General features: G+C 43.9%; 1 protein-coding gene across 4 annotated transcripts in view; it reads left to right on the top strand.

The window, feature by feature from the left end:
- Nucleotides 1–24,543, top strand: part of MAPKBP1 (mitogen-activated protein kinase binding protein 1) — a 98,971-nt gene that overhangs the window by 50,502 nt on the left and 23,926 nt on the right. For 3 of the 4 annotated variants that reach the window (XM_057403952.1, XM_057403955.1, XM_057403951.1), the window contains exons 4-20: nucleotides 2,296–2,358; nucleotides 2,924–2,981; nucleotides 5,792–5,962; nucleotides 8,693–8,830; nucleotides 9,631–9,813; nucleotides 10,423–10,440; nucleotides 10,972–11,132; nucleotides 13,022–13,211; nucleotides 14,209–14,355; nucleotides 15,295–15,479; nucleotides 15,591–15,682; nucleotides 16,053–16,178; nucleotides 17,559–17,629; nucleotides 18,069–18,190; nucleotides 19,057–19,132; nucleotides 20,794–20,905; nucleotides 21,466–21,529. In XM_057403952.1, the coding sequence (XP_057259935.1) occupies nucleotides 2,296–2,358; nucleotides 2,924–2,981; nucleotides 5,792–5,962; nucleotides 8,693–8,830; nucleotides 9,631–9,813; nucleotides 10,423–10,440; nucleotides 10,972–11,132; nucleotides 13,022–13,211; nucleotides 14,209–14,355; nucleotides 15,295–15,479; nucleotides 15,591–15,682; nucleotides 16,053–16,178; nucleotides 17,559–17,629; nucleotides 18,069–18,190; nucleotides 19,057–19,132; nucleotides 20,794–20,905; nucleotides 21,466–21,529 (1,977 nt within the window). The remainder of the gene's footprint in view (nucleotides 1–2,295; nucleotides 2,359–2,923; nucleotides 2,982–5,791; nucleotides 5,963–8,692; nucleotides 8,831–9,630; nucleotides 9,814–10,422; nucleotides 10,441–10,971; nucleotides 11,133–13,021; nucleotides 13,212–14,208; nucleotides 14,356–15,294; nucleotides 15,480–15,590; nucleotides 15,683–16,052; nucleotides 16,179–17,558; nucleotides 17,630–18,068; nucleotides 18,191–19,056; nucleotides 19,133–20,793; nucleotides 20,906–21,465; nucleotides 21,530–24,543) is intronic. The other variant, XM_057403953.1, reaches the window with a different exon arrangement.

Genomic DNA, 24,543 nt, shown 5'->3' with positions numbered 1-24,543 from the left:
TATCCTACTGCCCATAATGGAGTTTTGCTTGGCTTTTCTGATTAGCCGGAGGCTTGGGATTAGATAGATTTTCACATTTGCTAACTTCCTATTTCATATCTTGTGATTTGCAAGGCTTAACCTCCCTGACTTGTTAACGGATCACAAACCACCTGCTTCTTTACACTAATCCGTCAGAAATATGTGACATAGCTCTGACTTGAAACTCTCCAGATTGGTTCCCCAGGGTAAAAAGCGCAGAAGGATCAATCCCAGCCTGAACAAACTGCTTAGTTACACTTCCCCTGCTTTTCGACAAGATTAAGTCTCCAACCATGGCTGGTTGTCTTAACTACTGAGAGTTTGGTGCCTTTATTGCCTTGGCCTTCAGGTATGCTTAGACCTGTGCAGCAGTGTGCACTGCCTGCCTGGAGATATTGGTGAGGTCTGTGGGTGAGGTGCTGCAATACATGTCTGGGGTGTCTCAGCTTTTGCCTGGCTGTTTGGCTGCTTCAGGCCATCTCCTCTACTTCTCTGTGTTGTCTGTTTCTCCCCTGAGCGATGTCTGTAGCCTGGCACAGGCTGTAGCGTTGTGGGCAAGCCCCAGCGCAATGGTGATGTGAGTGAAGTCCCCAGTGCGGCGAAAGCTGCTGGCAGGGGAGCAGGGGCATCCCGCAGCACTCCCTGGCACTGCAGCAAAGGAAGAGCTGGTGCTTTCCAAGCTCTGGCAGTGTGTACTAGCAGAGGGATGGGCAAACCCCACCATTTCTATTTTAGAGGTGAAGTGAGAAATAGGGCACAAGGTCACCAGAGCAATTCCTGTTCTACCTCCTTATACTCATATAACAGAGATGCTTTTGGGAGGTACAGTCAGGGCCATGCGTTTTCTGTTACTCGTCACTGCTGCTCTCTGCTATCAGACAAATGCTGTTACATGAGGATTTAAACATTGTGTGTGGGGTGTTTGTGGAGAGAAGGAGGAGGCTCCTGTACCCAAACTGTCCCAGGCTGGTTGTGATGGGCTGAGGCACCAAAGCAATGCGCTGTGAACAAGATTAGTGGGGAAGGGGGGCTGCTTCTCCTTCACTCCCCTCGCTGTCAGCAACTGTTTTGCTCCCAGTGCAGGTGATTATATGGCTTATAAAGGGTTTGGTACTGCTTGCTTTTGCAGTTCATCTTGCTGAGAGATTTCTGCAAGCCTCCTGAGCGAGTTGTTTATTCAGGTATATCCTTTGGGTCAATAGTTTTTGACGTCGTATGTCTCACTTCTCAACTGGCTAACCACTTCTTGTGTTGTACTCAGCTGTTTCTGTCCTGTCTAATATTACAGCCAGGCACAGACATTTAGCCCCTCTACCTCCCCTTCTTCCCACCCCCTTCAGAAAGTTCTCCTCTTTCCTTCTTCCTGACTTTCTTAGTCTGTTCTAGACATGCTGGTTTGGTGTCCAGTACATCGGGTCGCTTTTATGGCAGGGGAGATAATCCATTAGGGCTGTTGGGTAAACTTTCATGGTAAACTGTCATGGTTTAACCTCGGCTGATGGCTAAGCATCATAGAGCTGCTCCCTCGCTCCCCCAACCCACCAGAGGGATGGGGCAGAGGATTGGAAGAGTAAAACTGAGAAAACTCATGGGCTGACATAATCTAATGGGACAGAAAAGGAAGAAAATAATAATGATGATGATGATAATAATGATAAAAGAATTAGCATATACAAACAAATGATGCACAGTACAATTGCTCACCACCTACTGACTGATGCGCAGCCAGTTCCCCAGCAGCTGCCCTTGGCCAGCTTTTCCTCTAGTTCATGTACTGCACACGACGCTATATGGTATGGAATATCCCTTTGGCTAGTTGGGGTTAGCTGTACTGGCTGGCCAGCTTCTTGTGCCCCTCTGGCCTCTCTGGACAGGCATATGAAGCTGAAAAGTCCTTTCCTTATTACACTGCTTAACACACTGTTGGTTTTAGTTGTTGCTATCAACATTATTCTCATACAAAATCCAAAACTCAACACTGTACCGGCTACTGGCAAGAAAATAAACTTTATCCCATCTGAAACCAGGACATTAAGCTTTCTGTCCAGCTTAAGCAATCAGAGACTCCTCAACATGGGAGAGACTTGTGATTCCCCTCTGGGCTGCTCTTTTCCTGTGATTTCTGGTTAAGCCCAGCTCAGTCTATGAGATGAGGGGATGAAACAGCTTTTTGGGGCTGCTTTTGCTGCTGTTCTGCCACCAAGGATAGCTCTTTAGTTTTTTTGATGTACATGGTCCTATCAACTGTTTTGTTCTTGTGTTTCCTCCTTCTAGGTGTGTCGTTGTGCTGTTCAACCCTAGGAAAAATAAGCAACACCATATTCTAAACAGTTCCAGGTGAGTGAAGCTTTAAGCTGGGCCTGCTTTCTGTGGGAGGTGAATTCAAAGGTTTTATGGCTTGAGTGAAGTGCAGGAGCTGCTGTTGCTCCAGGCTAAATCCCCTCAGTGAGAGCTGCCCTGGGAAGAGGCAGCCTGCTGGTTTGGCTGCAGCTCCTTCTAATGTGAGGTGCTCTTGCTAACAAGGTACCACCTCAAAAACGTTGTGGTCCCATGAGGAACTGCTAATAGGCATGACATGGAGATCTTACTAGAACTTAATGCTAGCTGGCTTTCTTTTAGCCTCCACCTAAAACTGTGGCCTCATTATTGAAGCCAGGACTGAAACATGGTCCCGCATCTGCAATAGAGGCACAAAGATAAACCTCGACTTATGGAGCTTTTCTGGTACTGTAGGCATGCTGCTTGAGACTTGGGCAGCAGGGAGTCCCCATAGCAAGTGTTAGAGCTGTTACGTGTGATTTTAGCCTCTTTCCAGTTCGTCCCAACCTACTCCCCAGTCCTAATGTACTGAAATGAGATCACATGTTGGAAGTGTTTCTCAGTGTCATTTTCTCTCTTTTAGGAAAACAATTACAGCACTTGCTTTCTCTCCAGATGGAAAATACTTGGTTACAGGAGAGGTAAGTGTGAGAGGAGAGAGGGCACACCTTGTCCATCACATTTTGAAGTGGGGCAGGAGGGTGTTAGAAGAAACAAGAGTTGCCTTGACACAGATAAACCTATTTCAGTGTTGCATCTCTGGGTGGACTGAAAGTTGAATGAAAATAAGTGGAAGTTCACACAGCATGGCTCTACACTAGCATCAGTGAAGAGTACTTGGATGGTGCTTAATCTCAGTCTCAGGTTAGCATTGTCCTTTTAGGATTTAGGAAGTAACTGAAGCCAGTAACAGTGTTGTGGAAAAAGTGAAAAGTGTATGTGGAATGGAGCTTTAGGAACAGTGACAGAAGATGCTGGTGCCTGTGGTTTGGCATTGCATATTTGGCTGGGGGAGACAACTGATTCCCCTTTCCAAGCGTGGCCAAGGGGGAGAATGAGGATGAGTGCACTGTGTGTCTGTTTTGCATTAGAAGTTCAAGACACAGGCTGTGCCATGAGGCTGGAATTGCTGGACGTTAGAAATCCACAGGAGTGCTGACTGTCCCCTGTATAGTTGGGCTCATCCCTAGTGCAGCCCCATGGTGGCAGCTGTCATGTCACTAGGTGGCTCCCAGGCTGGGCCTGAATCCTGAATGGATCAGGCCAAGGATAGAAACGACTGTTTTGGGATGGAGGCTACCTTTGACACTGAAAAAGTAAGCACAAGTACCCATTAGAACATCAGAGACTGTGGTTGTTACTAACTTTTTTAGTGAAAGCATGAGGTTTTATGGCTATAATTTGTTTTAATGCCTCCTTACTTTCTAGAAGTCTTAATGTAGTGAAACCTCTTTATATTAGAATTATATATAATACATATTTTTTTTCTCCCTGGTGTTCAGTTCTGATTATTCTGGTGCCTTCTTTCCTTTATCCTTTACTTTTTTTTAACGTCTGGTGTGCTATTCCTTTCATGTGGGGTAGAAATAGTGGTAAAAAATGAAGTGGGTATTTTTCTTTCTAACAAACTTTTCAGTTTGGAACATCATTGGGGTAAATGGCAAGTTCAGGTTTAAAAAAAGAAGAAAAAGCCTTTCAAGTTATGCTTGAAAAGCTTTTACTTTTTTACCTTGTTACAAAACATGTCTCCTCTTGCCCTGTTGTAAAGCCATTTCTCTTTTCAGTATCCTCCCACGTGTCTGACGTTTGAGTTATTACTTAGTGTAGCAGTGTCCCCTGCCGGTATCAGCAGTCTTGTCTTGGTTTAACCTCTGTCCCATCGGGAAATGCTTTCTGAGTTCAGTTTGTCAAGCTCAGTTTTAGCTGCCTCATTCCAATTCTGGTTACTAACACCTTAGTTTTGTGCATGGCTGGCTTTTTAGGAAGGAGAGCAGGGAGGTTAGTCCTTGGCTGCCATATTAAATGACATATTAAATACATAAAAGACATATTAAATGTCTTAATACATAGTAGACATGTTAAATACACAAAAGACATTAAATACATAAAAGACATATTAAATGTCTTTTATGTATTTCAGATCTTTTCCTTCTTTTTTGTCTTGCATTTTTTCTTTGTTCCCATGGAGGCACACATTCCTCATCCATGGGGATTACACACAGCTCACATTTGGTGATGATGAAATACAAATTCAATTTGTTAAGGTCTTGGGGTCTATGCTGAGATACTGGGAAATATATAAATATATAAATATGTACAGCAATTGCTTTGAAGAGCAGCTGATTCAGCTCATGGTAACATCTTGGCAAACACCTTGAGACCTGACCTTTGCCTGGCAGGAGGGAGAACTGCAGTAAAATCTAGCCATGGTGTTTTTCCAGGCCACAAGCGGTGATAAAACTTGGCAAAGCTTCTGAACAAGACAATTAAAACCTGTGCAGTTCTGAGTTTTTAAAGCTTTGACTTCTCCTTGAGATCAGACTTGTCACTCCCACACCGTCATTTGTCTGACTTAAAATTGATCAGAAAACGTACCATGTTGCCATGGATATGTTATTTTGCAAGCTACGGTTTTGACAGACTTCAGTGAGAAACCATGAGCAGGCTCCTGAGTAGGCTTTGCCCCTCAGGCGTATTTTTAGCCAGCATTTCAGCTCATCTTGTGCGCCTTGCTTTATTTTGGTTCAATAACAAACAGACAAACACAAGAGCAAAATTGTCTGTCAGAAGGTGCTGAATTGGCATTTCTGAAGGCTGTGACCTGTTTCTCTGGAGAACAAGTGTAAAACCAGAGGCTCTGCTCCCTCACTATCTTTCTCTGTCACTACCCTGCCCATACCCTTTCAGGCAGCATGCATCTGTGTTACCTTTGTAAGAAATGACATTGCTGTTCTCCCAGAGGCCTCCCTCAAACAGTGCGTGATAGTTATCACAACAGTCATGTCGTATTTTTACGTGGCGTGACCTGGCTTGAGATCTCAAATGACCATGTTGTGTTAGGAGCAGAGGATGTGGGGGCATTTTGGTTCACTGAATCTGGAGATGCCATCTTATAATCCTTTTAATGATCTGGCTGTGAGTTCCCATTGCAAAGGGCAGAGATGTGCATCAAAAGTATTGTTCTAGTCTCTGGCTGTTCTGTGAGTAGGAAGGGAGATGTACTAATTCTTCCATTATGAAATGCATATACTCCTTAGGTTGTTGAAATGCATGTGCCCCTTATGTTGTCAGCCTCAACCTGGGCTTTAAAGAGTCAAAGGAACCTTTAAACGTATTGTGAACACACCATCTAGACACCTTTTTCCAGTCCCCACATATTTACATGCTCGAATCTGCCAGAACTGACCTCAGGGGTTCTGTTCCTGTTTTCAGTCTGTTCTTATCCTTCCAGAGTGGACACATGCCAGCGGTTCGGGTATGGGATGTGGCCGAGCGAACCCAGGTGGCTGAGCTCCAGGAGCACAAGTATGGTGTGGCCTGTGTGGCCTTCTCCCCCAGCTCCAAGTACATCGTTTCAGTGGGGTACCAGCATGACATGATTGTCAATGTGTGGTCATGGAAGGTAAGTTCTCTGGGAGGTTGGCTGGACCACAAGGTGTTGCTAAATGAAGAAGAGTTGACAGTTTATCCATAAACTATTGCAGTTCCGTCTTTCTTTCTGCTCTTTTTTTTTTTTACATCTGTTATTATTTGTTTTTTTGACAGTCATAGACGCTGACAAGTTTGGACGTGAGAGAGAACTATGGTCCCTTAGGGAAGCTCTAAGTCACTTCAGTGAAAGGATATTCCTTATACTTGGAGACATGCGACATCTTGCTGTCCAGGCAGAAAAACCTGGACTTTGAAACCTTGTCAAAACCTTGAGCTTTTTTAGAGGCTTATTAAAAGCTAATTTATGAGGGTCAGGAAGGGAACTCTCATCAGTCACAGAGTTCTTTTGTGGTGTAGTGAGTGCTCTTGGCTTGTTTTGTTTTCATTGTGTCAGGGTTTGCAATAGTACGATCCCACCCTTGATGACTGAGAAAGGGAACATAGAGAAATCACAGTGGGTGAAAGCCAATGGAAGTCACTGTCTACCAATGGGTTGGGTCAGCACTGTGGGAACAAAGCCCATGTCTTATCCTCTAGAAAACATTTAAGTGTGTGCTTTTTTGTATATAAGGAAAGAAACATTTATTGTCATTAGGCTTCTGTATTAATAAATGTTAAGCACGTATTCAGCTCCTGCTGCTGCTTTAGGTGCTGTAATCCTCTTTAAAAAGAGATGTGATTTACAGAACCCACAATGCATCTGTTAGATCTCACCTGATTATAGAATGTTAGAATGGTTTGGGTTGGAAAGGACCTTAAAGCTCATCTACTTCCAAGCCCCTGCCATGGGCAGGGATGCCTCACACTAGACCAGGTTGCTCAAAGCCCCATCCAGCCTGGCCCTGAACACTTCCAAGGAGGGGGTATCCACAGGTTCTCTGTGGAGCCTGTGTCAGTGTCTCACCACCCTCACAGTAAAGAATTTCTTCCTAATATCTACCCTCTTTCAGTTTAAAACTACTACCCCTTGTCCTGCCACTGTACTCCCTGATAAAGAGTCCCTCCCCATCTTTTCTGTAGGCCCCCTTTAAATACTGGAAGGCTGCTCTAAGGTCTCCCTGGAGCCTTCTCTTCTCTTGCAGCTTGTAAGTCTGTGCTCATTTAGTATGTTACTCTCTTCATCACATTTTCTGTGCTGTAATTTAAGATCTCACTGTTAGTTTTCTCCTGCATGAGCTGAAAATTGACCTTGCTATTTTTGTGTGTAACTGAACTATATAGTGATAACACCTGTGTATGTCAGTGTTGAAAACTGCTCAGCCTTTTAGTTCTTTGTAGTTATACAAATGAAAGTAGTGACTTAGAGATGATCACAATGCATGGCATGTGTGGGACAGTACAAGTAGCTTCATTTGCCTTGCTTATGCAGGTTTTCCTGTTCACTGTGATCCTATTATAATTATGTGCATGAGAGCTTGTGAGGTAAAGACTATTTTATTCTTCTGCATTGAAGAACATGCACTTTAATCATATACTTCAGACTGTGACTATCAGGAGGTCCAGCTAGCCTTTATTTTGCAGGCTTGGTATCAAAACTAGATTTTATGTGACCGAAGTGAAAGAAGAATTTGAGATCAAGATGTCAATACAGATCTCCTCAAGTACTTCCCTGCACCTTTCACCACAACCCTTCTATCTGCTATGCTGCTGCTTCGATTTCCTGTTTTTCCTGGCTGGGAGACTTAGTCCTTTGACTGTGATGGGAAAGAAAACCCCTGTTATCTGTAGGGTCCCCTAGCTTCCCTAAAGAAAGACCACAGCAGAGATCCAGATGTTGAGGTCTACAAAGGTCCTTAGCCTTTCTCTGTGTGCTGTCTTGGAAGAAGTTATGTTAATGGCTGGCCCCTTGCTTTTCCCCTAGTCTGGGCTGGGGGTCCTCCATGGTGATGGTTTTATCACTGCTTTTTTTTGCGTTGTTGTCAACCATGTGCTGCGTGGTTGAAAATCCACCACAGGTGGAAGGGAAGGCATTTTTATTCTTGCTTCTGCCAATCCCTGGGGAAAGGCAGGGGAGAAAGACTGAGTGCTGGTATTGTGGTTAGGGAGCTCTTGCTATCTGTTTTGCTTGGGCAGTATCCGTTCCTGTTCTCATGTCTGTGCCATGTTCTTCCTCCTTTCCCAAACTCTGACATATTGAAGAGCCCATGTGAAGTGCTGCAGATTTTGCTTTGACCCTTCCAATAAAGGCATGGTCTTTTTGTGTTTTGGGTCTTTCAAAAAAGTGTCTTTAAAGAGAAGAGAGAATTTGTGGAGGAATCAGTATTATTTTCCCTGCAGAAAATAACCTGTTCCCCACCTTGAGTGTCTTGCCCTCACTGCTGCCTGAAAGCCAGGACAACTCCTTGTGTTTTTGCTGTTTAGAAAGGGAAATAGGTTTTCTCTGAGCTCCTGGTGATTGTGAAACCAACATGTTTGTTATGACTCACACACCAAGTTCTTGCAGGCACTAGTGCCTGCTCATTTGTTCTCGATCCCAGTCAATGTGGAAGTGGAATTGAATGTAAATGTGGATTGTACTATCTGCCAAATCAATGCTCCCAGCTGGTGTGGGGGAGGTTGTTTTCAGGGGTGTTTGGGGAATAGTTTGGGCCTCATCTTTTCCTTTCTGCAGCGCTTGTAGTGGATGCGTGCCTGTAACTGAAGTGAGTTCACTTTGCTTCTGAGCAAAGAAACTAAGCTACCTAAACACTTATGCTTCCAGAAAAACATCGTAGTGGCAGCCAACAAAGTCTCAAGTAAAGTGACGGCTGTGTCATTCTCAGAGGACTGCAGTTACTTTGTCACTGCTGGAAATCGGCACATCAAGTTCTGGTACCTGGATGACAGCAAAACCTCTAAGGTGAGAGAAGGTGCATCAAGGCCAACTGTGAACAGGCATTTCCATCTTACAGCAAGCATGGATTTTGCCCCAGTGAGCTGTGGGAAGTGGGAGCTCTTTGATTTTGTGGGGATTCAAAGATAGCCCTCCACCTCTGGCTCTCAAGTCTCAGTGTCCCTATGGGCTGGTGGCACCAAAAGCTTGTCTTATCCTGCACTGATGTGGAGGCATGGCTCCTGGAGTTGTATAGCAGCATGCTTATTCTTTAATAGTCCCATATAATGAAGGACAAAAGACTAGAAAGAGCTGCAGCCATTGAACCCCTTGGAGCACAGAGGTGGGGAGAGCTGTTTGATCTTGTGTTATTTTGAAGGGTCAATTATAGTGTTTAAACTTACAGCTATTCTGTTCTTCTCTGGGGAACAGAATCCACATGTGGGAATTTTTCTGCATGTTCATGAACAGATGTTCCTCGTTCATGCTTGGGCCCTGCTTTAGCATTTGGTATAAATCACACATTGGCCAGGGAAGGGTTGTTCTTCCAGTGATTGATATGCAGTCTCTGGATCATATGTTTGGAAGCACAGTTTTGGTGGAATAAGTAGTGTTCTGTTCCACTGATGTACTAATACTGATGGTCCCATACACTATGCAAGCAATGGCTCTGCAGCAAGTAAAACATGTCACTGCCTCTCTTTGTAGGCTGTTTGCAGTTCTCTTTTCTTCGAGGCACTTCAGCACTCAGTGTTTGATGTTCTAAAACATGTCTGTCTGCCTGGAGTGCCTCGCTCTGTTCCTAACAAACTGTGTTTTATTGGTAGGTCAATGCCACAGTCCCCTTGCTAGGTCGCTCGGGATTGCTTGGAGAACTGAGGAACAACTTCTTCACGGATGTGGCTTGTGGAAAAGGCAGAAAAGCTGACAGTACCTTCTGCATCACATCCTCAGGCCTGCTCTGTGAATTCAATGAAAAAAGGCTGCTGGACAAGTGGGTGGAGCTGAGGGTGAGTTTTATATCCTCCTGTCCTTCAGTATTTGTGCTTGCTGAGGTAGAACAGGAACAAGCAGTAATAAGGGCACTCGAAGCACAAGCTGACCACCAGCAGTGAAAGTCATTGGGCCTCTGCCACTTTGTTTTCCTCTGGAAAGCCATGCAAAAATAACATTGTTTCTTGGCAAAGGGATTTTATTAATTATTGAAGCTTTTTCATTCTCAAACCTCAGTATTACAGCTACTGCCTTTCTGGCAAAGTAATGCCCTTTATATAGCTTTGGCAATCCCTGCGTTGTCCCTCCTGGCTTGGCCTAGACAAGCAGGAGTTTTAGAATGATTCTGATTTCTACCCACTCTGCAGTGTCTTACTTGGCTTGTACATCTCAAATGCAGGTTCCCAAGGAACTATTTGGTTTGGCCGTTCTAAACCACCAGGTTGGCTCATAGTTAAGAATTTGATCATGTTTATTTTCCTTTCAATTGAATGTAAGATGGCACCTGAAAGGATCCAATGTATTAAAATCAAGGGGAAAAAAACCTTTCCACGCTCTCACTGAAGTGAAATGCCTCTTCTTTTCTTTCCTTTCTTCTCTAAAATCTGCCTTTCACTCTCGCTCAGAATACAGACAGCTTCACAGTAAGTTGGAAAAAAGTTTTGCGTTGAACTCATCCCTTTATCACCACACTCCATTTCGTACCATTTTCTGCCATTTGTACAGATTCCAATGGGAAGGGAAGAAAATCCATTTTTTTTCTTTTCATATCCCCTTGTGGCAGGTAGTGTATTGGCTTTTCTAGTACAGGGGGAGGTGCTCCTTGCCTGCTGGTGGTGCTGAATGTCACAGAGGAACAAAACCCCCATGTTCAGAGATGCTCATCTGGAGCAAATATGTGGATCTGCTGTCCTCCAAGTGGGGAGGGAAAGCACAGTGGGGAGCTGGGCTTTTTCCTTAGCCACTTGGAATCTACAATAGCATGTGGTTAGGAAGCTCCTCAGAAAGGAAGATTGGATTTTTAGGCTTTTCCTTACTCCCAGGGCTCAACTTCAGCTCTTCTGACCATGACTCCTTTGTCTGTCAGTTTGCTATTCTCCCCATCATGTGTCCGGTGACTTTTGAAGTTAGAGTGCATTGCTTATTCACCCTCTTGTGTGTTGTGTCCTCCTCAGACCACTGTGGCAAACTGCATCTCTGTGAACCATGACTACATCTTCTGTGGCTGCGCTGATGGCACCGTGAGGATCTTTAACCCTCTGAACCTTCACTTTGTCACCACACTGCCGAAGCCGCACTGCCTGGGAACAGACATCGCGAGTGTGACTGAGGCCAGGTACCGTGGAGAGGGTGGAAGGGAGCAAGGGAGGCTTGTGGGGGTTAGAACTGCTCCCCAGATCTTTGCCATTTGGTGTGTGCTCTTTATATGGATTAAAACTGGCAGCCTATTGCAGATCTGCCTGAGTTGTTGCAGGGTTGCATTGCAAGGCTGGGCTACAGCCCAAAGCCAGTTGCTGGATGAAACAGCGTATCTTGCTCCTCATCTCTTTAGGATTGCTTGGGTCTGGTGGCCTTTTGGTGTTGGTTGCTATAGGCAAACAGGCAGAGGGCACAGGATGCTGTGGCATACTTCAGTTGTTCCTGTACCATGGTACACCCTTTGCTTATCACTGATAAGGGCAGAAGACTCTCCTCTGTAGCTATATAATGATGTTGCTAAGAGAAGCCCAGGCTTTATTTGAAGGGCTCTCTTGCAATCCTTTATAGACCTAAATCTGCTACTTTCTGTAGTCTTTATACTGATTCAGTCTTGTCTATTTTGTTGTCTTGTTTTCCTACCTTGCTCCAGTATCTTCTGCCCTATCTCTCTTTCTCACCTTCTGAGGAGGGTAATGTGATTTCTGTATGGTTTTGTCTGCCAGCTTGTGGAGGCTTATGCTAGAGAAAATCCTTCATGTGTTGCTGTTTGTCAGTTGTGGTTGGGGGCTTTCCCAATCTTATGTTACCTTCTTTTGCTTCTGTCACTTTTGAAGAATGAAATCCAAAGGTGTATGAATCTACCAGCCATTGTTTCACTGGACATCTGAAGTTCCCACATCTACAGATATATACTCCCAGTCCTATAACAGATTTTCTTTAAACTTTTCTTTGGAACTTGAAGTAAAGGTTCTGACAGTGCACTGTATAGTCCTCCTCCAGAAGATTAGTGGAATATAATGATATTCCAGTAAGGGAGCTGGAAAAGGAACTTCAATCTAAAATGTTACCACTTTCTGATAGAGCTAAAGTCAAGCAATCGTATACATGGACCCTTTAAAAATACTCTCTGCTGTTCTCATGCATCAGTCTAGCAGAAATATTCATGTGAGTCTTAAACATGCATTTGTAGCAGTGATTACATCTTAATAATTTATTTATTTATTTTTAATTACTTCCAAAAAAGCTTGGAAACACAGGACTCCTTATATTCCTATGCATGCCAGAGCCTGTCTGTAGGATGCCAGTTGCCTGTAACTAACTGCCCACGACTGTATCAAGGACTTGTTTTTTCCATAGGATCTGCGCTGTGTTCTTCTAGCCCTCAGAGCTTTGCACTTGCAGAAGCAGGGCTTCAGTTGTTTGGTGTGCTTCTTGAACTTTGGTCCCCGTCCCATCCCAAGCTATGTGTGGGTTAGGGGTGGAAGAGAACCATGTCAGAGAAGCTGCTGCTGAAATGAATCATTCCTTTGTCCCTTGTGCTGGTGTGCTTCTCTCTTTTTGAGTGTAGTATGCACTCTTCTGCTTGGTCCCACACGAGCAGTTTCTGCAATCAGTAAGCAAAATACAGTACCCACCAAAAGATGATCTTCTCCTTTGTTCTGAGATTATTTGTCTCGGTTTTTACCACCTGTTTAGGCAGGGGTAAACGATGATGATGATCATTTCCAGTGATGATTAAGTGTTCTGTTTTGTCCTTCTTCAGGGAAAGTCAATGGCCTTTCTGTGGCGGGACTCCAAGTTGGTTGGCAAGTAGAATGAGTTTTACCATGGAGCTTTCAGGCTTCTTTTGGGACTCTGGTTGTTCAAGAGACAGGTCTTCCCTGACAGCTACTCTCTACCTATATATGCCCCAGCATACTGTTCACCTTGCCAGTGCCCTGTGGACAATCTGAGCTCTCATGCCCTGACTCCTTGCCCCTCCACGGGAGTGCAGGCTAACCAGGCTGTTGTTCTCTCTTTGTGCAGTCGTCTTTTCTCTGGTATGGCTGATGCGAAGTATCCAGACACGATTGCCTTGACTTTTGACCCCACCAACCAGTGGCTTTCCTGTGTATACAACGACCACAGCCTGTATGTGTGGGATGTCAAAGACCCGAAAAAAGTGGGCAAGGTGTACTCTGCTTTGTATCACTCTTCCTGCGTGTGGAACATTGAGGTATGTTGTCTGTACATACAAGTGTTGGATTGCAGTTGCAGCTGCAGAAGTCATCTGCAGAGCTGCTGAATTTGAATGCAGACGCTTACTGCAGAGAGAAAGAATTGGCTCAGATTTCCTCCTGTGGTTAGTGTGGTTGCTACAGAGTTTGAGTTGGAGCTAGGAACAGCTCTTTTGGCTGCACTGCAGTGTCTGGCCAACTGCGTTAGGTGCAGTGTGTTACTGAGAAAAAAAATCTCACCATTAGAAGGTGAGAGGTGGGAGAAAGAGCAGAACTGCACAAAGGTGAATGCAGGGGCTCCTTTCACAAAACACACAAGAGTTTACTGCTGACCTCAAAAGGAATTAGTCGAAGTCTGTGGTAAGTCCTGCTCCATAGTCAAAGGAATGAAACAAGCGGTAAGATCTCAACTCTGATCTTTCTTAACCTATTTACCAGGACATCCGTGATTAGCCTCTCAAGTGGCTATCATCTTCCAGTCTGTCTGGTTGGCTTTCTATCAGAGGGAAGTAAAGGAGGTATAGGAAACAATGTAATTGGTAATATGTTGAAATATTTCCAACAGTGGTCAGGAAAGGGGGAAGTGGAAAGAAAATGGAAGAGGCTGAAGACTCTTTTGTTATTATTTATTAAGTGCATTTCACCCTTTCCTTTTGGATTATAAATGGGCAGTAGTAGTTGAAAGTTGCAAACAACAGTGCAAGGCTGCTGCACAGTTATTGTTGCATGGTCTTTGAGGCGTTCTTTGAACTCTTGGAAACAAAGGATGCTGGCTTGTTGCATGCCTCTTGCAGAGACGTTCTGCATTCAGGAAAGCTCAGTGAGCATTTGTTTGAAGTGAATATGAAGCTCTGGTCTGCAAGCAGGTGTTCAGTAGGAGAAGTGACTGGCTCTCACCTTTACAAAGAAGAGGACAGCACTTTCATTTTGTTTTGAAACTTGCTACTCATGTCTATCAGGCAGTCTCACTCAGGAGTTGATTTTACCTGTCTGTAGATGTATCCGGAGGTGAAGGACAGCAATCAGTCATGCCTTCCCCCTGGTTCCTTCATCACCTGCTCCTCTGACAACACCATTCGTCTGTGGAACACTGAGAGCTCCAACATTCATGGCACAGCTCTGCACCGCAACATCCTCAGCAATGTAAGATCTTAGGTTTTGATCATCTTCTTGCCCTTGGGGTTGCTCTTCCTCATGCACAGGTATTCCCAAGTTAAGGCCCAAACTTCTTTGGATCTCTGAGTCAATACAAACTTCTCTGTAAACAGAGCGAAGTCTGGTAAAATGTATGAACCTCAAGAATCATGAATGGGGAGTAGGAAGTATCAGCTGGAAAGATGGCTTGTCTGAAATGGTCCAGGGGACTATTGCTTTTTCCATAAACCGCCCAAGGATTCACTTAGCTTAGCCTCTTCCAAAATGGCTCATCCCATATGCTGCAGGAGAGCTGATTCACTTTTTCTTCATCTCTGTAGTATGTAACTACTTTAAGATTTGTTTGGAAAAGGTGCATTAAATGAGGCAGAGATTTGGGAGAACTGAATGAGAAGCAGTTTACACTCACTTCATGTATATAAGAGGGAGGGTACTTGTACAGAACAGTGATTACTTATGGACATTTGCTTCCATTCTCAGTAGAGCTGGAAGATCTGAGAGAACAGCAGCCCTGACTTGCCTGTTCTCAGCAATCTGCTTATGGTGGAAAAACTACTCCGTTTTCTGTCAGTTCTCAAAAGGCATGATTTAATTTGGATGATCCCTAGAAGTCTTTCAGATCCCAGCTGTGTCCCCTCCTGCATTGTAATCACTAATCCCAGAGCTTGTCTGTTTGTGCGGGACATGCTGTTAGTCTCTAGCTTGAAGGGATATCATTTGGAAAGGGTGATTGTGAGACACAGCTGTGAAACTTTCATCCTACAATATGAAGGGGCTGAGTGCTTGCACCTAGGTAAAAGATCCCACTGATTACAGCATTACTGCTGATGAAGTGTATATGTTGGCTAGGAGCCCAGTTTCTAAGGCAGATGCTTCACTTTAATGTTTTGTAACTAGTTCATATTTCTGGGTGTATTGTATCCCCAGGACTTGATGAAAATCATCTATGTAGATGACAACACTCAGGTACTTCTGGACACTGATTACAACTCAGCAGGAAGTGCAGACAAAGCTGATGCACAAGTGATGGATACGAAGGTGGGGATACGCACTGTCTGTGTGAGTCCCAGTGGGGAGCATCTGGCCTCGGGGGACAGGATAGGCACTCTCAGGTAATCCCAAGGAGCTTCTTGTGCAGACTGTGGGCTGGGCAGGCATGAGAATGAAAACCAGATCTTGCTAATTTTATAAAGCATACTGAACTCAGCTGTGTTGTGTCTTAGGATATATGAGTTGCAGTCTCTGAGGGAAATGCTGAAGGTGGAAGCCCATGACTCTGAGATTCTGTGTCTGGAGTACTCCAAACCTGACACAGGTAAATGCAATTGAGCTTCTTCCCTTTTGCATATGAATGTAGCGTTGAACAAGTCAGTAAGTCCAGCCATGGTATATCAGAACCTTCAGTGCTGAGCTACTCCTGAATTTCAGAGCAGGCTTGTAGCACTGGGCCAGTAGAGCCAGACTTTGAAAGAGGCTTCTTTCTCATACTTTTCCTTGGAATATGGTAGGCTGAGGTTGAAAATTGTTATCACAGTGTGAAATGCAGGGGCATTCTTTTGTGTCCATCCATGCAGTTATGCGCAGTATGATGTTCCTAAGATGATTTGAGAAGCTGTTTTAAAATAGTGACTGGAAAAGCACATGACTTTTTAGTAATGGCCTTGCACTCTTTTTAATTCTGACAGGCTTAAAGCTCTTAGCCTCAGCCAGTCGGGATAGATTGATTCATGTCTTGGATGCTGGAAAGGACTACAGCCTGCAGCAGACCCTGGATGAACATTCTTCTTCCATCACTGCTGTCAAGTTTGCAGGTAGAGAATTGTGGCTTCCTTCCAAAGCTGGATTTGTGCACTGTTGTTTTCCCATTGTGGCTGTAAAGTAATTTTAACTGCTTAAACACTGGGTTAGGCCAGGGCTGAAGCTGCGTTTTTGCCATCATCTTTAGCTGCAGTATCCTAACGGAAGGTGATATTTGACTATACTTGCCATCTTATCCCTTTTGCTTTTTGATCTTCTCTTTCCTCCTCATTCACAAAGCCTCTTGTGATTGAAGTCCTCAGCATTTCTTTGGAAAGCTGTTTTCTGTAATGATTTACTCCCTTTAACTGTTGTCAGATGGCTACATGCTGTTCTTAATGAGGAGAACTGTGGCATATCCTCCCCAAAATTCCCCAAACCCACAAAAATCTTCTAGAATTAACTATTCACAAGTAAATTTGTCGTAACAAATCGGTATAAGACTTCGCGTTCATGGTAATGGAGCACATTGCATCCCCAGCACTCAGGTACTACTGATGGTCAGACATGAGTGTGATGTATTGTCAGGGAACAGCAAGGGTTGGCTGCTCTGCCAGTAGCCAAGGGTCACAGGAAGGCAGTCAAAGGTAGTGGCTTTACTGGCAATGGAAAAGTCCCACAGTACGTGAATAAGGTGGAACAGTTCAAGTCCAGTGACAGTAACTAGATCCAGCCAATAGTCCTGATCTCCAGACAAATCCATAGTGGTAAGACAGGTCAGCAGTTCAGGATCAGGATCAATCTGGATGCAGTGAGCTGGCTCAGCCACAGTTCAGTGCCTGCCAAACCCATGGCAGGAAGGCAGGTTCAAGTTGAAATCAGGAAGCTGAGTCCATGGGTGAGGGTCAGGATTTGTACCATTAGGGTACGTGGCCACACACAGGTGTAGCTGCAATGCTGCTGCCATTTTCATTACACAGGGATTTTCATTACACAGAGATTTATCAGGTGTTGCTTTACTGAAAGGAGCAGATTGGTTACAAAAGACTGCTAAGGGAAGCCTGACCGCAGTAAGACAGGGCAGCAGGAAACATGCAGATGACTTTGGGCACTTTTCAGTCTTCGTTGTCCGACTTCAGCTCATACTGAGTGTGAACTTGTCATACTGCAACAGGGTGCTGTGGCAGGCACACAATAACCACATGAGCATTACTGTTGAAGGAGAAAATAATTACATCCTAATAAGTTGTGTAAAGCCTCTGTATTAAGGCCTCAAGCACACTGAGCATTAATAAATGTTCGAGAAGGGGCTTCTGTTTTGCTGCAGCATCGTGCTGCTTAAGTAGGAGTCAGTCTTAGCTAATCAGGACTGGAATAAATGGTATAAATTAAAACATGTTCTCCACCTTGTATCTGTGTTTGTCTTTTGATTGGCTCCTGCCTCTTTGTTGCAGCCAATGATGGGAAGGTGCGAATGATAAGCTGTGGGGCAGACAAGAGCATCTATTTCCGCACTGCACAGAAGGTAACCTTATTACAGCTTTTTTTAATAGTCTCTCCACAAAGGAGCTACTTTAAAGAGTGATATCGGTGTTTCTGTATAAGCTTGTTGATATTCAGCCTTAGCATCTCCCACTGACTCAATTCAAGAGATCACATTCAGAGAACTAGTTCTGTGAAGCATGCAGCTGGTTCCAGCCTGACCTTTCTCAGCAAGATGCAGAGCAGAGAGTTGTTAGGATATCTGCTTTTATTTCACTGCCAGGGCTATTGTGAGAAGCGGTGAAAGAGTAAGGGCTAGAGGAAGGAGTTCATTGTGCCTGCATCCCAGCTGCTCCCAGCAGACCTGCTTAATGGGAATGGTTGATTTGTGCTGGCTGTGTGAGAAGACTCATCTGTATTTAGGAGTTTTTGATAATGGGTTAACTGCTTGATTTTGACACAGTCTTTACCCACATGCTTAGACAGGAGAAGGGGTTCAGTTTACCCGAACACATCACATTGTTAGGAAGACCACTCTGTATGACATGGATGTGGACCCCAGCTGGAAATATGCAGCTATTGGATGCCAGGATCGTAACATCAGGTTAGTTTACTACTTGTCTTGAAAATATTTTTGCAGTCATAAATGAGCTGGCCAAGAGGACCCCATCTCCATCATTGTTCCTATTTGGCACAGCATTTTCAGTCAAAAAAAAGAGATAAAAACCTGTGGTTATATGCAGATACCTATGGGACCCTTGGCTTCTCACTGGGTTGCTTTGCAGAGCAATGTCTTTCTACTGGGAGAGCAAGCGTGCCTTCCTTGGCACATCATTGAGCTGTGGGGCAAGAATTTCTGTGATTTGGTCATTTTTGCTTTTAAAGTTGTGTCTAGTGAGAAGCTGTGAGGTCCTGTGGGACAGCTGAGGCAGTAGGAACCTAAAACGGAGCTAGGTGTGACTGTCTTTAGACAAGTAGAATCCATACATGTAAATAAAGGGTCTTGCTCTCTTAACCTTTACCTTTAATATGAAGGAGCCGCAGGCATTTTTATAGCAGGAAGGACTAACTGGAGCTTATTAGTAGCTATTCCTGCTACATCACCATTAGCCATTGAAAGGCAAGACAAGGTTTTCTCCCTCCCATTTAATCTCTCCTTCAGTACCATGATGCTATACTCGGTTTTTATTATCTGTTTGAGAGTTGAGCCTCAACTTTAATTCAGACAATCTGCTTGATATCATATCCTCCAGTCTGGGGCCTCTACATTACTTTTGAGGTTGTTTCTTGAACCATTTAAATGATTGGTGGTTATAGGTCATAGAGATCATTTCTCCACTTCCTGTGGCTTGGCCGTATTCCCTGTATCTCATATGGAATGAGGAACAGAAGGAGAAAAGTATCCTGGTAACAAGAGCCTCAGAGCAGTTGGGCAAAATGAACCATGTTGGTTTATGTCATCTCCCTCAGGGTTTTCAATATAAGCAGTGGGAAGCAGAAGAAGCTTTACAAGGGATCCCAAGGTGAAGATGGCACCCTCATCAAAGTAAGTGGTTTTCTTTCTTCGCTTTTCCTTTTTTCCCTGCTGGATGCAGCTCAGGGCTTGGAAAATTAAATACAAATCTGGACACAGTAACTTGTTTTGGTGGTGGTTGTTGCTCACTCCATGCTTTGTCCCTAATCCTTCTTCCTCCTACCTCCATCCTTAAGGGCTGGTAATGTATTTGGGTTTTATTAGGCTAAACAGGAAAAGAGCCAATGCATGCCGAAGTTGATACATAACTCCTCTGTCTTGTTTCTGAACTGAGGCACAGGCCCATGATGTAAAAGCAAGTAGAATTGCACCAATATGTCAGGTGATGCTTTAGTCCATTTACTTTAATCCTTTACTTTCTGCTCCAGAGAGTCCATTCTGGCTTTCCTGGCTGTTTCTGTTAGGATTTTTAAGGTGGAGCTGCATGTTGCTAAAAAGGTAGAGAGAGGAAGGTGAATAGCTTTGTTCAGTGTCACCTGTTCTGTTTTACAGAGAAAAATAAGTTCTCTTTGTCTTTAATTCCTATAGTTTGTTTTTTTTTATAAGCCATGGCAATGAAAAATTGGTGCTACACTTTATGGCTGGTACTTGCTCAGGTATTTGATTATGTGTCTCGACCAACAAACCATGAAATGTTGCTGGGATCTGGATTTTTTGTTTATCCTTTATGTTTTGTTTTGGTTTCTTTTCATGTGTAGCTCAAGTGAGGAATCTCAATTACTTTTAAATGTTGCTTTGTTCATTTTTCTTAGGACAGTTGTGTAACTAAGGGATTGTGATGTCTCTGGAATTTAAACTTTTTGGGCTTGTTGTCCTGAGACCATGTTGCAATTTAACAAGTAGAACCCGAACAGTGACATCGGAAGCAGAAGATACAGCATCAAAATAAACTTAGCCAACAAAAAGTTATCAATTAAATACCACGTCTCCCTCAACACCCAGGCACTTTCACTCTCAGTTCACTAAAGTTCTACAAAGGAGGACATGTGCTGACAGCAGCTGTTTTTGCTGTGTAGTGCTGCTTTAGACCTAGAGAGGCATTTGGAGTGGGTTTTATATTTATTCAAGATAAAGTCACAAATGGGTGTATATGAGGAAAAAACAACTAAGCAGAAAATGAATAACAAAAGCCCCTCAAGAAAATCAACCCCAAAGCAAAACCAACGCCAAAACAGGAGCTGCAGATGCTGGAGATTTGACAGCATCATTATCAAAGATAATTTCTCTTCAGTGCCGAGTTCTTTTTTTGGTTTCTCTACTCCAAATTGGAGTCTTTTAATATTTCACTCAACTCTGTCAGCTCTGATTATTTTGGGGTGTGTGTGTCTTGGCATGCGTGGGTTTTGTTTAGAAGAAAGCAAGACCCTAGTGATTCAAAGGAGGTAGGAGAGAGAGTTAGAAGCCTGTCCATTGATGGTGGTGCCTTCACAGTCATGAAGGCTTTTAATGTAAATGCCTTTAGTCTCTGATTATATTGGAGATTGGTTTTAACAGTTCAGCCAGGTTGGAGATTTGTCCTGGGATGCTGGATAGGCTCATATTCAGTTGGAATCCTGTGCAAGCTACTTGCCTTTTATTCTGTTAGCTATCATGACTGTCTTGGGTATTCTGGACCATATGCATGCAGTTTGAAGGCACTTTCTCACCAGATCTTTGTACTTCTCCTAAAACAGGTGCAAACAGATCCTTCTGGTCTTTACATTGCAACTAGTTGTTCTGACAAGAACCTCTCCATCTTTGATTTCTATTCTGGCGAGTGTGTTGCAACCATGTATGGACATTCAGGTAAGGTACACTTCCTGAAACACATTTTTCTCCTGATGACTATATAGTAACGTCTGATACTAATCAAAGCTTTCTGAAGGTTCCTCCCCACCAGTGTTTACCCAGTGGGTATTTTGGAGTAGGTCATAGTTGGATGAAGTTATGATTGCTTATTTCATTGCAGTTTCAACCTTTCCAGACTGCATTTTGCATTGCAAAATGCAAGCCCACGCATGCCCCTCAGGCCATGTATTTGTTTACACAGTTCTTCTAATAGCCTATAAGGGAGTCTGTTTCTTCAGTGTATATTAAGTTTCATTATGATTGACCCTTGGGTCCTACCATGCAGGGGCTATTCTATTATTCTGTAATATTTTACTGTGGGATACCCTTTCCATTTCAAGCCTAGATTCTTTATTAGCTGGTTATGCTAATTGGGGCATATTGATCTGTGGAGTTTGTTGGCTTTAATCAGAATCTGAGTAGCTAAGTGCAGATGGGCTGTTTGGCTGGTGATCTCTTCTGTCCATTGCAATAATTCAGGTTTGTTTTTTTGTTTTCTGGTGCTTTATTTCACACAGAGATTGTAACTGGGATGAAATTCAGTAATGACTGCAAACATCTGATCTCTGTTTCTGGTGACAGGTAAGAGGGGTTTGCTTGTTTGTGCTATCAGCTCATGCCATCTCACACCAGATTTAATGTGTGTCCTGAAGGCAATTAGAATATATATTTATTTATTTTAAATGAGTGATGTTTTATGAATTCCAAATTAACCTCAGATCTTTCTGAATCCTAAATGCATGCCATTGGCAAAGCTCACAGAGCTTATATTATCCTTTCATGGAATAAGACGCCCATGTGATGTACTTCCCTTGTGGTTTTCTGAGTGTAGGTACTGTTCCCTGCAAGGAGACAGGGTTGTGGCCTGTTTCCTTACCAGCCTTCAGGCCTGTGATGTAAAGCAGCTTATGACATTCTAATCAGTGGTGCCAAAACTTTCTTGCAGTGGTCCTGTTGGTGAGGGTTCACCAGGTGAATGAGCCTGTGTAGCAGCAAAAGGGAGAGGTTTGTCCCCACTCTTTGCTCATGTCCATATGGTCCTCTTCCCCAAAACCCAAAGTGAGCCCTCATTAAGCTGGTTCAGGTCACTACATCAGCCCCCCCCCCCCCCCCAAGCTGAGTTTTCTGCTGATCTGGTGAGCTAAATCAGCTCATCATAACATGATGATATACCTAATATGATCGTAGAGGTGAGTAGACCTGCTACTGGAATCAGCTGAACTGAATTGTGTTTTTTCCTTTGAGGGAGTTGGTTCCTGGAGTGCGATTTCAAGGTCAGAGCAACCCAGATTCTCTCTTTCTTTTCTAATAGTAAAACACAATGGAACTGGAAAAAGCATTGTAGAGGGCAAGTTGTTACAGCTCATGCAATAGATCACCTTAAATCACATCAGTCGGTTATTTCTGCCTTTCAGGAAAAAGTAAATAATTTAATTTTCCTCTTTCTTTACCTTTCATGTGTGTGAATAGATCAGGGGAAAAGTTGCAGAGGAGGAGCCATTTTCTTGTGGATTTCTAATAAATTCCAGAAACATGGAAGGTTTGAGGTCCCTTGGTGTTTGTGATTTAGTGCAATATTCCCTTGTTGTCCATTTCCATGAGCAAAAGTGTCATTTTCTTCACTAAGGCTGTGGAGGAGGTGGAATTAAGGAAAGGATTCATGAAGAATTTCGCTTTAAGTTGATGAGAAAATGTGTTTTTCAGAGGAGAACAGGGAGAATAGCCTGTTCACACGTAGCAGCATGTGCAAAGAATCAAACTAAGAGTAGAAAGAGATGAGGAAGGGTGCAAGGACTGGGAGATCCATGTGAGAAAAGTACTGCGAGGGAAAAATGAAATAGCAGCAAAAGGAGTAGGTGGGAGCATTCTTCTGTAGAGCTTTGTGTTGAATGCTGATGTATTTACAAGTTCATGCTGTTTGCTGCTTATCTCTGGGTTTGATGGCTGTGGGTGTGGGATAAAGGAATAAGCCAGATTTGCTTTCTGAATTTTGTTTCTTGCTTTTCTGTATTTTCCCATCGCAGATTAGGGTTGATGTTATGTTTGAGAGAGTTGCTGCTTTGAAGGGAAGCAGCTGGCTGGCCCAGGTTGCCATAACTCTCAGATGCAGCGCTTCACCACTTCCTCCTGGCTCCGAAGTTGGGGCAGGAGGATGACAGCGTGACCACTGTTGATGGGAAGTGTTTCTGTGTCTGACTTCAGTAGCTGGGGTGATGCTTCTGAGCTTTGTCACAGAGGGGGCAAGAAAGGAATTTTTACTATTTCATTAAAATGTGCACAGACTGCAGAGTGAGAGTGGGCTTTCTGCTTCCTACTTCTGTGGTGTGGAAGTAAAAACCTTTCAAAATGGCTTCTCATGAGAGGGAAAAATTGTAGAAGATGCAGGTATTCAGGATCCTGGCATTTTTGGCATTTGCTTCAAGTCAGGGAAACCAGAGTTCATGGTCACTGTTCATGGTCTGCACTGGCAGAGCAAATGAATTTTTACAGCCTAGCAGGGAAGAAGGGAAAGCCCCGCATTGAAAACTCCTTCAGGAATTGAGTATCCACAAGTAAGGTGACATTGATGGGCCTTGAAGAACTGGAGTAAATCCTCTTTGGATTCCAGAGTATGGTGCAGGTGATTCTCCCCCTCTACTCTGCTCTTGTGAGTCCCCATCTGCAGTCCTGCATCCAGCTCTGGGGTCCCCAACACAAGAGAGACATGGAGATGTTTGAGCAAGTATAGAGGAGGCCATGAAGATGACTGGGGAGTTGGAGAACCTCTGCTATGGAGACATGCTGAGTTGGGGTTGCTCAGCCGAGACCTCATAGCAGCCTTCCAGTGCTTAAAGGGGGCCTACAAGGAAGCTGGAGAGGTACTTTTTACAATGGCATGTAGTGACAGGACATGGGGGAATGGCTTTGAACTGCCAGAGGGGAGATTGAGATTAGACATTAGGCAGAAGCTCTTCCCTGTGAGGGTGCTGAGGCACTGGCACAGGTTGCCTAGAGAAGCTGTGGCTGCCCCATCCCTGGCAGTGTTCAAGGCCAGGTTGGAGGTGGCTTGGAGCAACCTGATGTAGTGGAAGGTGTCCCTGCCCGTGGCAGGGGGTTGGAACTGGGTGAGCTTTAGGGTCCCTTCCAACCAAACCATGGTGTAAGTGACAGCAAAAGCACCATCTCTGTTTCTACATCAGTGTAAGTATACCCAGCTAGACAGGAAAGATGGGTGAGATGAAAAGAATTAGTTAGCACTGAGGTTAAATTTCAAAGGACATATTTGTCATTTCACTTTGCAGCAGCTGAAGGTGAGATACAGTATTTATTCTCTAATGTGATGAGGAATTTATTTTTCTTTAGCCAGATTTTTGAAGAAAATGAGACCAATGAGCTCACACTGTTTGTTTCCTGCTCCCAGACACTTTTGAATCCACTGACAAAATTCAAGCAAATTCCTTAGAAGTTTGCTGGAGGAAGTCCATGTAAAATTTTAGGAGCACTGTGGCTGCAGAAAGTACTGCCACATCAGCTTAACTGTGATTACACCACAGAGACCCCATGGGACTGGTGGGCATTAGGGAGGGTTTGCCTGTAGGTGTAGTTGCAATTAGAGG

Source organism: Pezoporus wallicus, unplaced genomic scaffold (genome assembly GCF_028554395.1).
Source record: "Pezoporus wallicus isolate ANWC-B61680 ecotype Strahan unplaced genomic scaffold, APGP_CSIRO_Pwel_v1 contig_8673, whole genome shotgun sequence".
NCBI lineage: Eukaryota > Metazoa > Chordata > Aves > Psittaciformes > Psittacidae > Pezoporus > Pezoporus wallicus.
The sequence above is the reverse complement of the archived record's forward strand: the minus strand, read 5'-3'. Positions and strand labels throughout refer to the sequence as shown.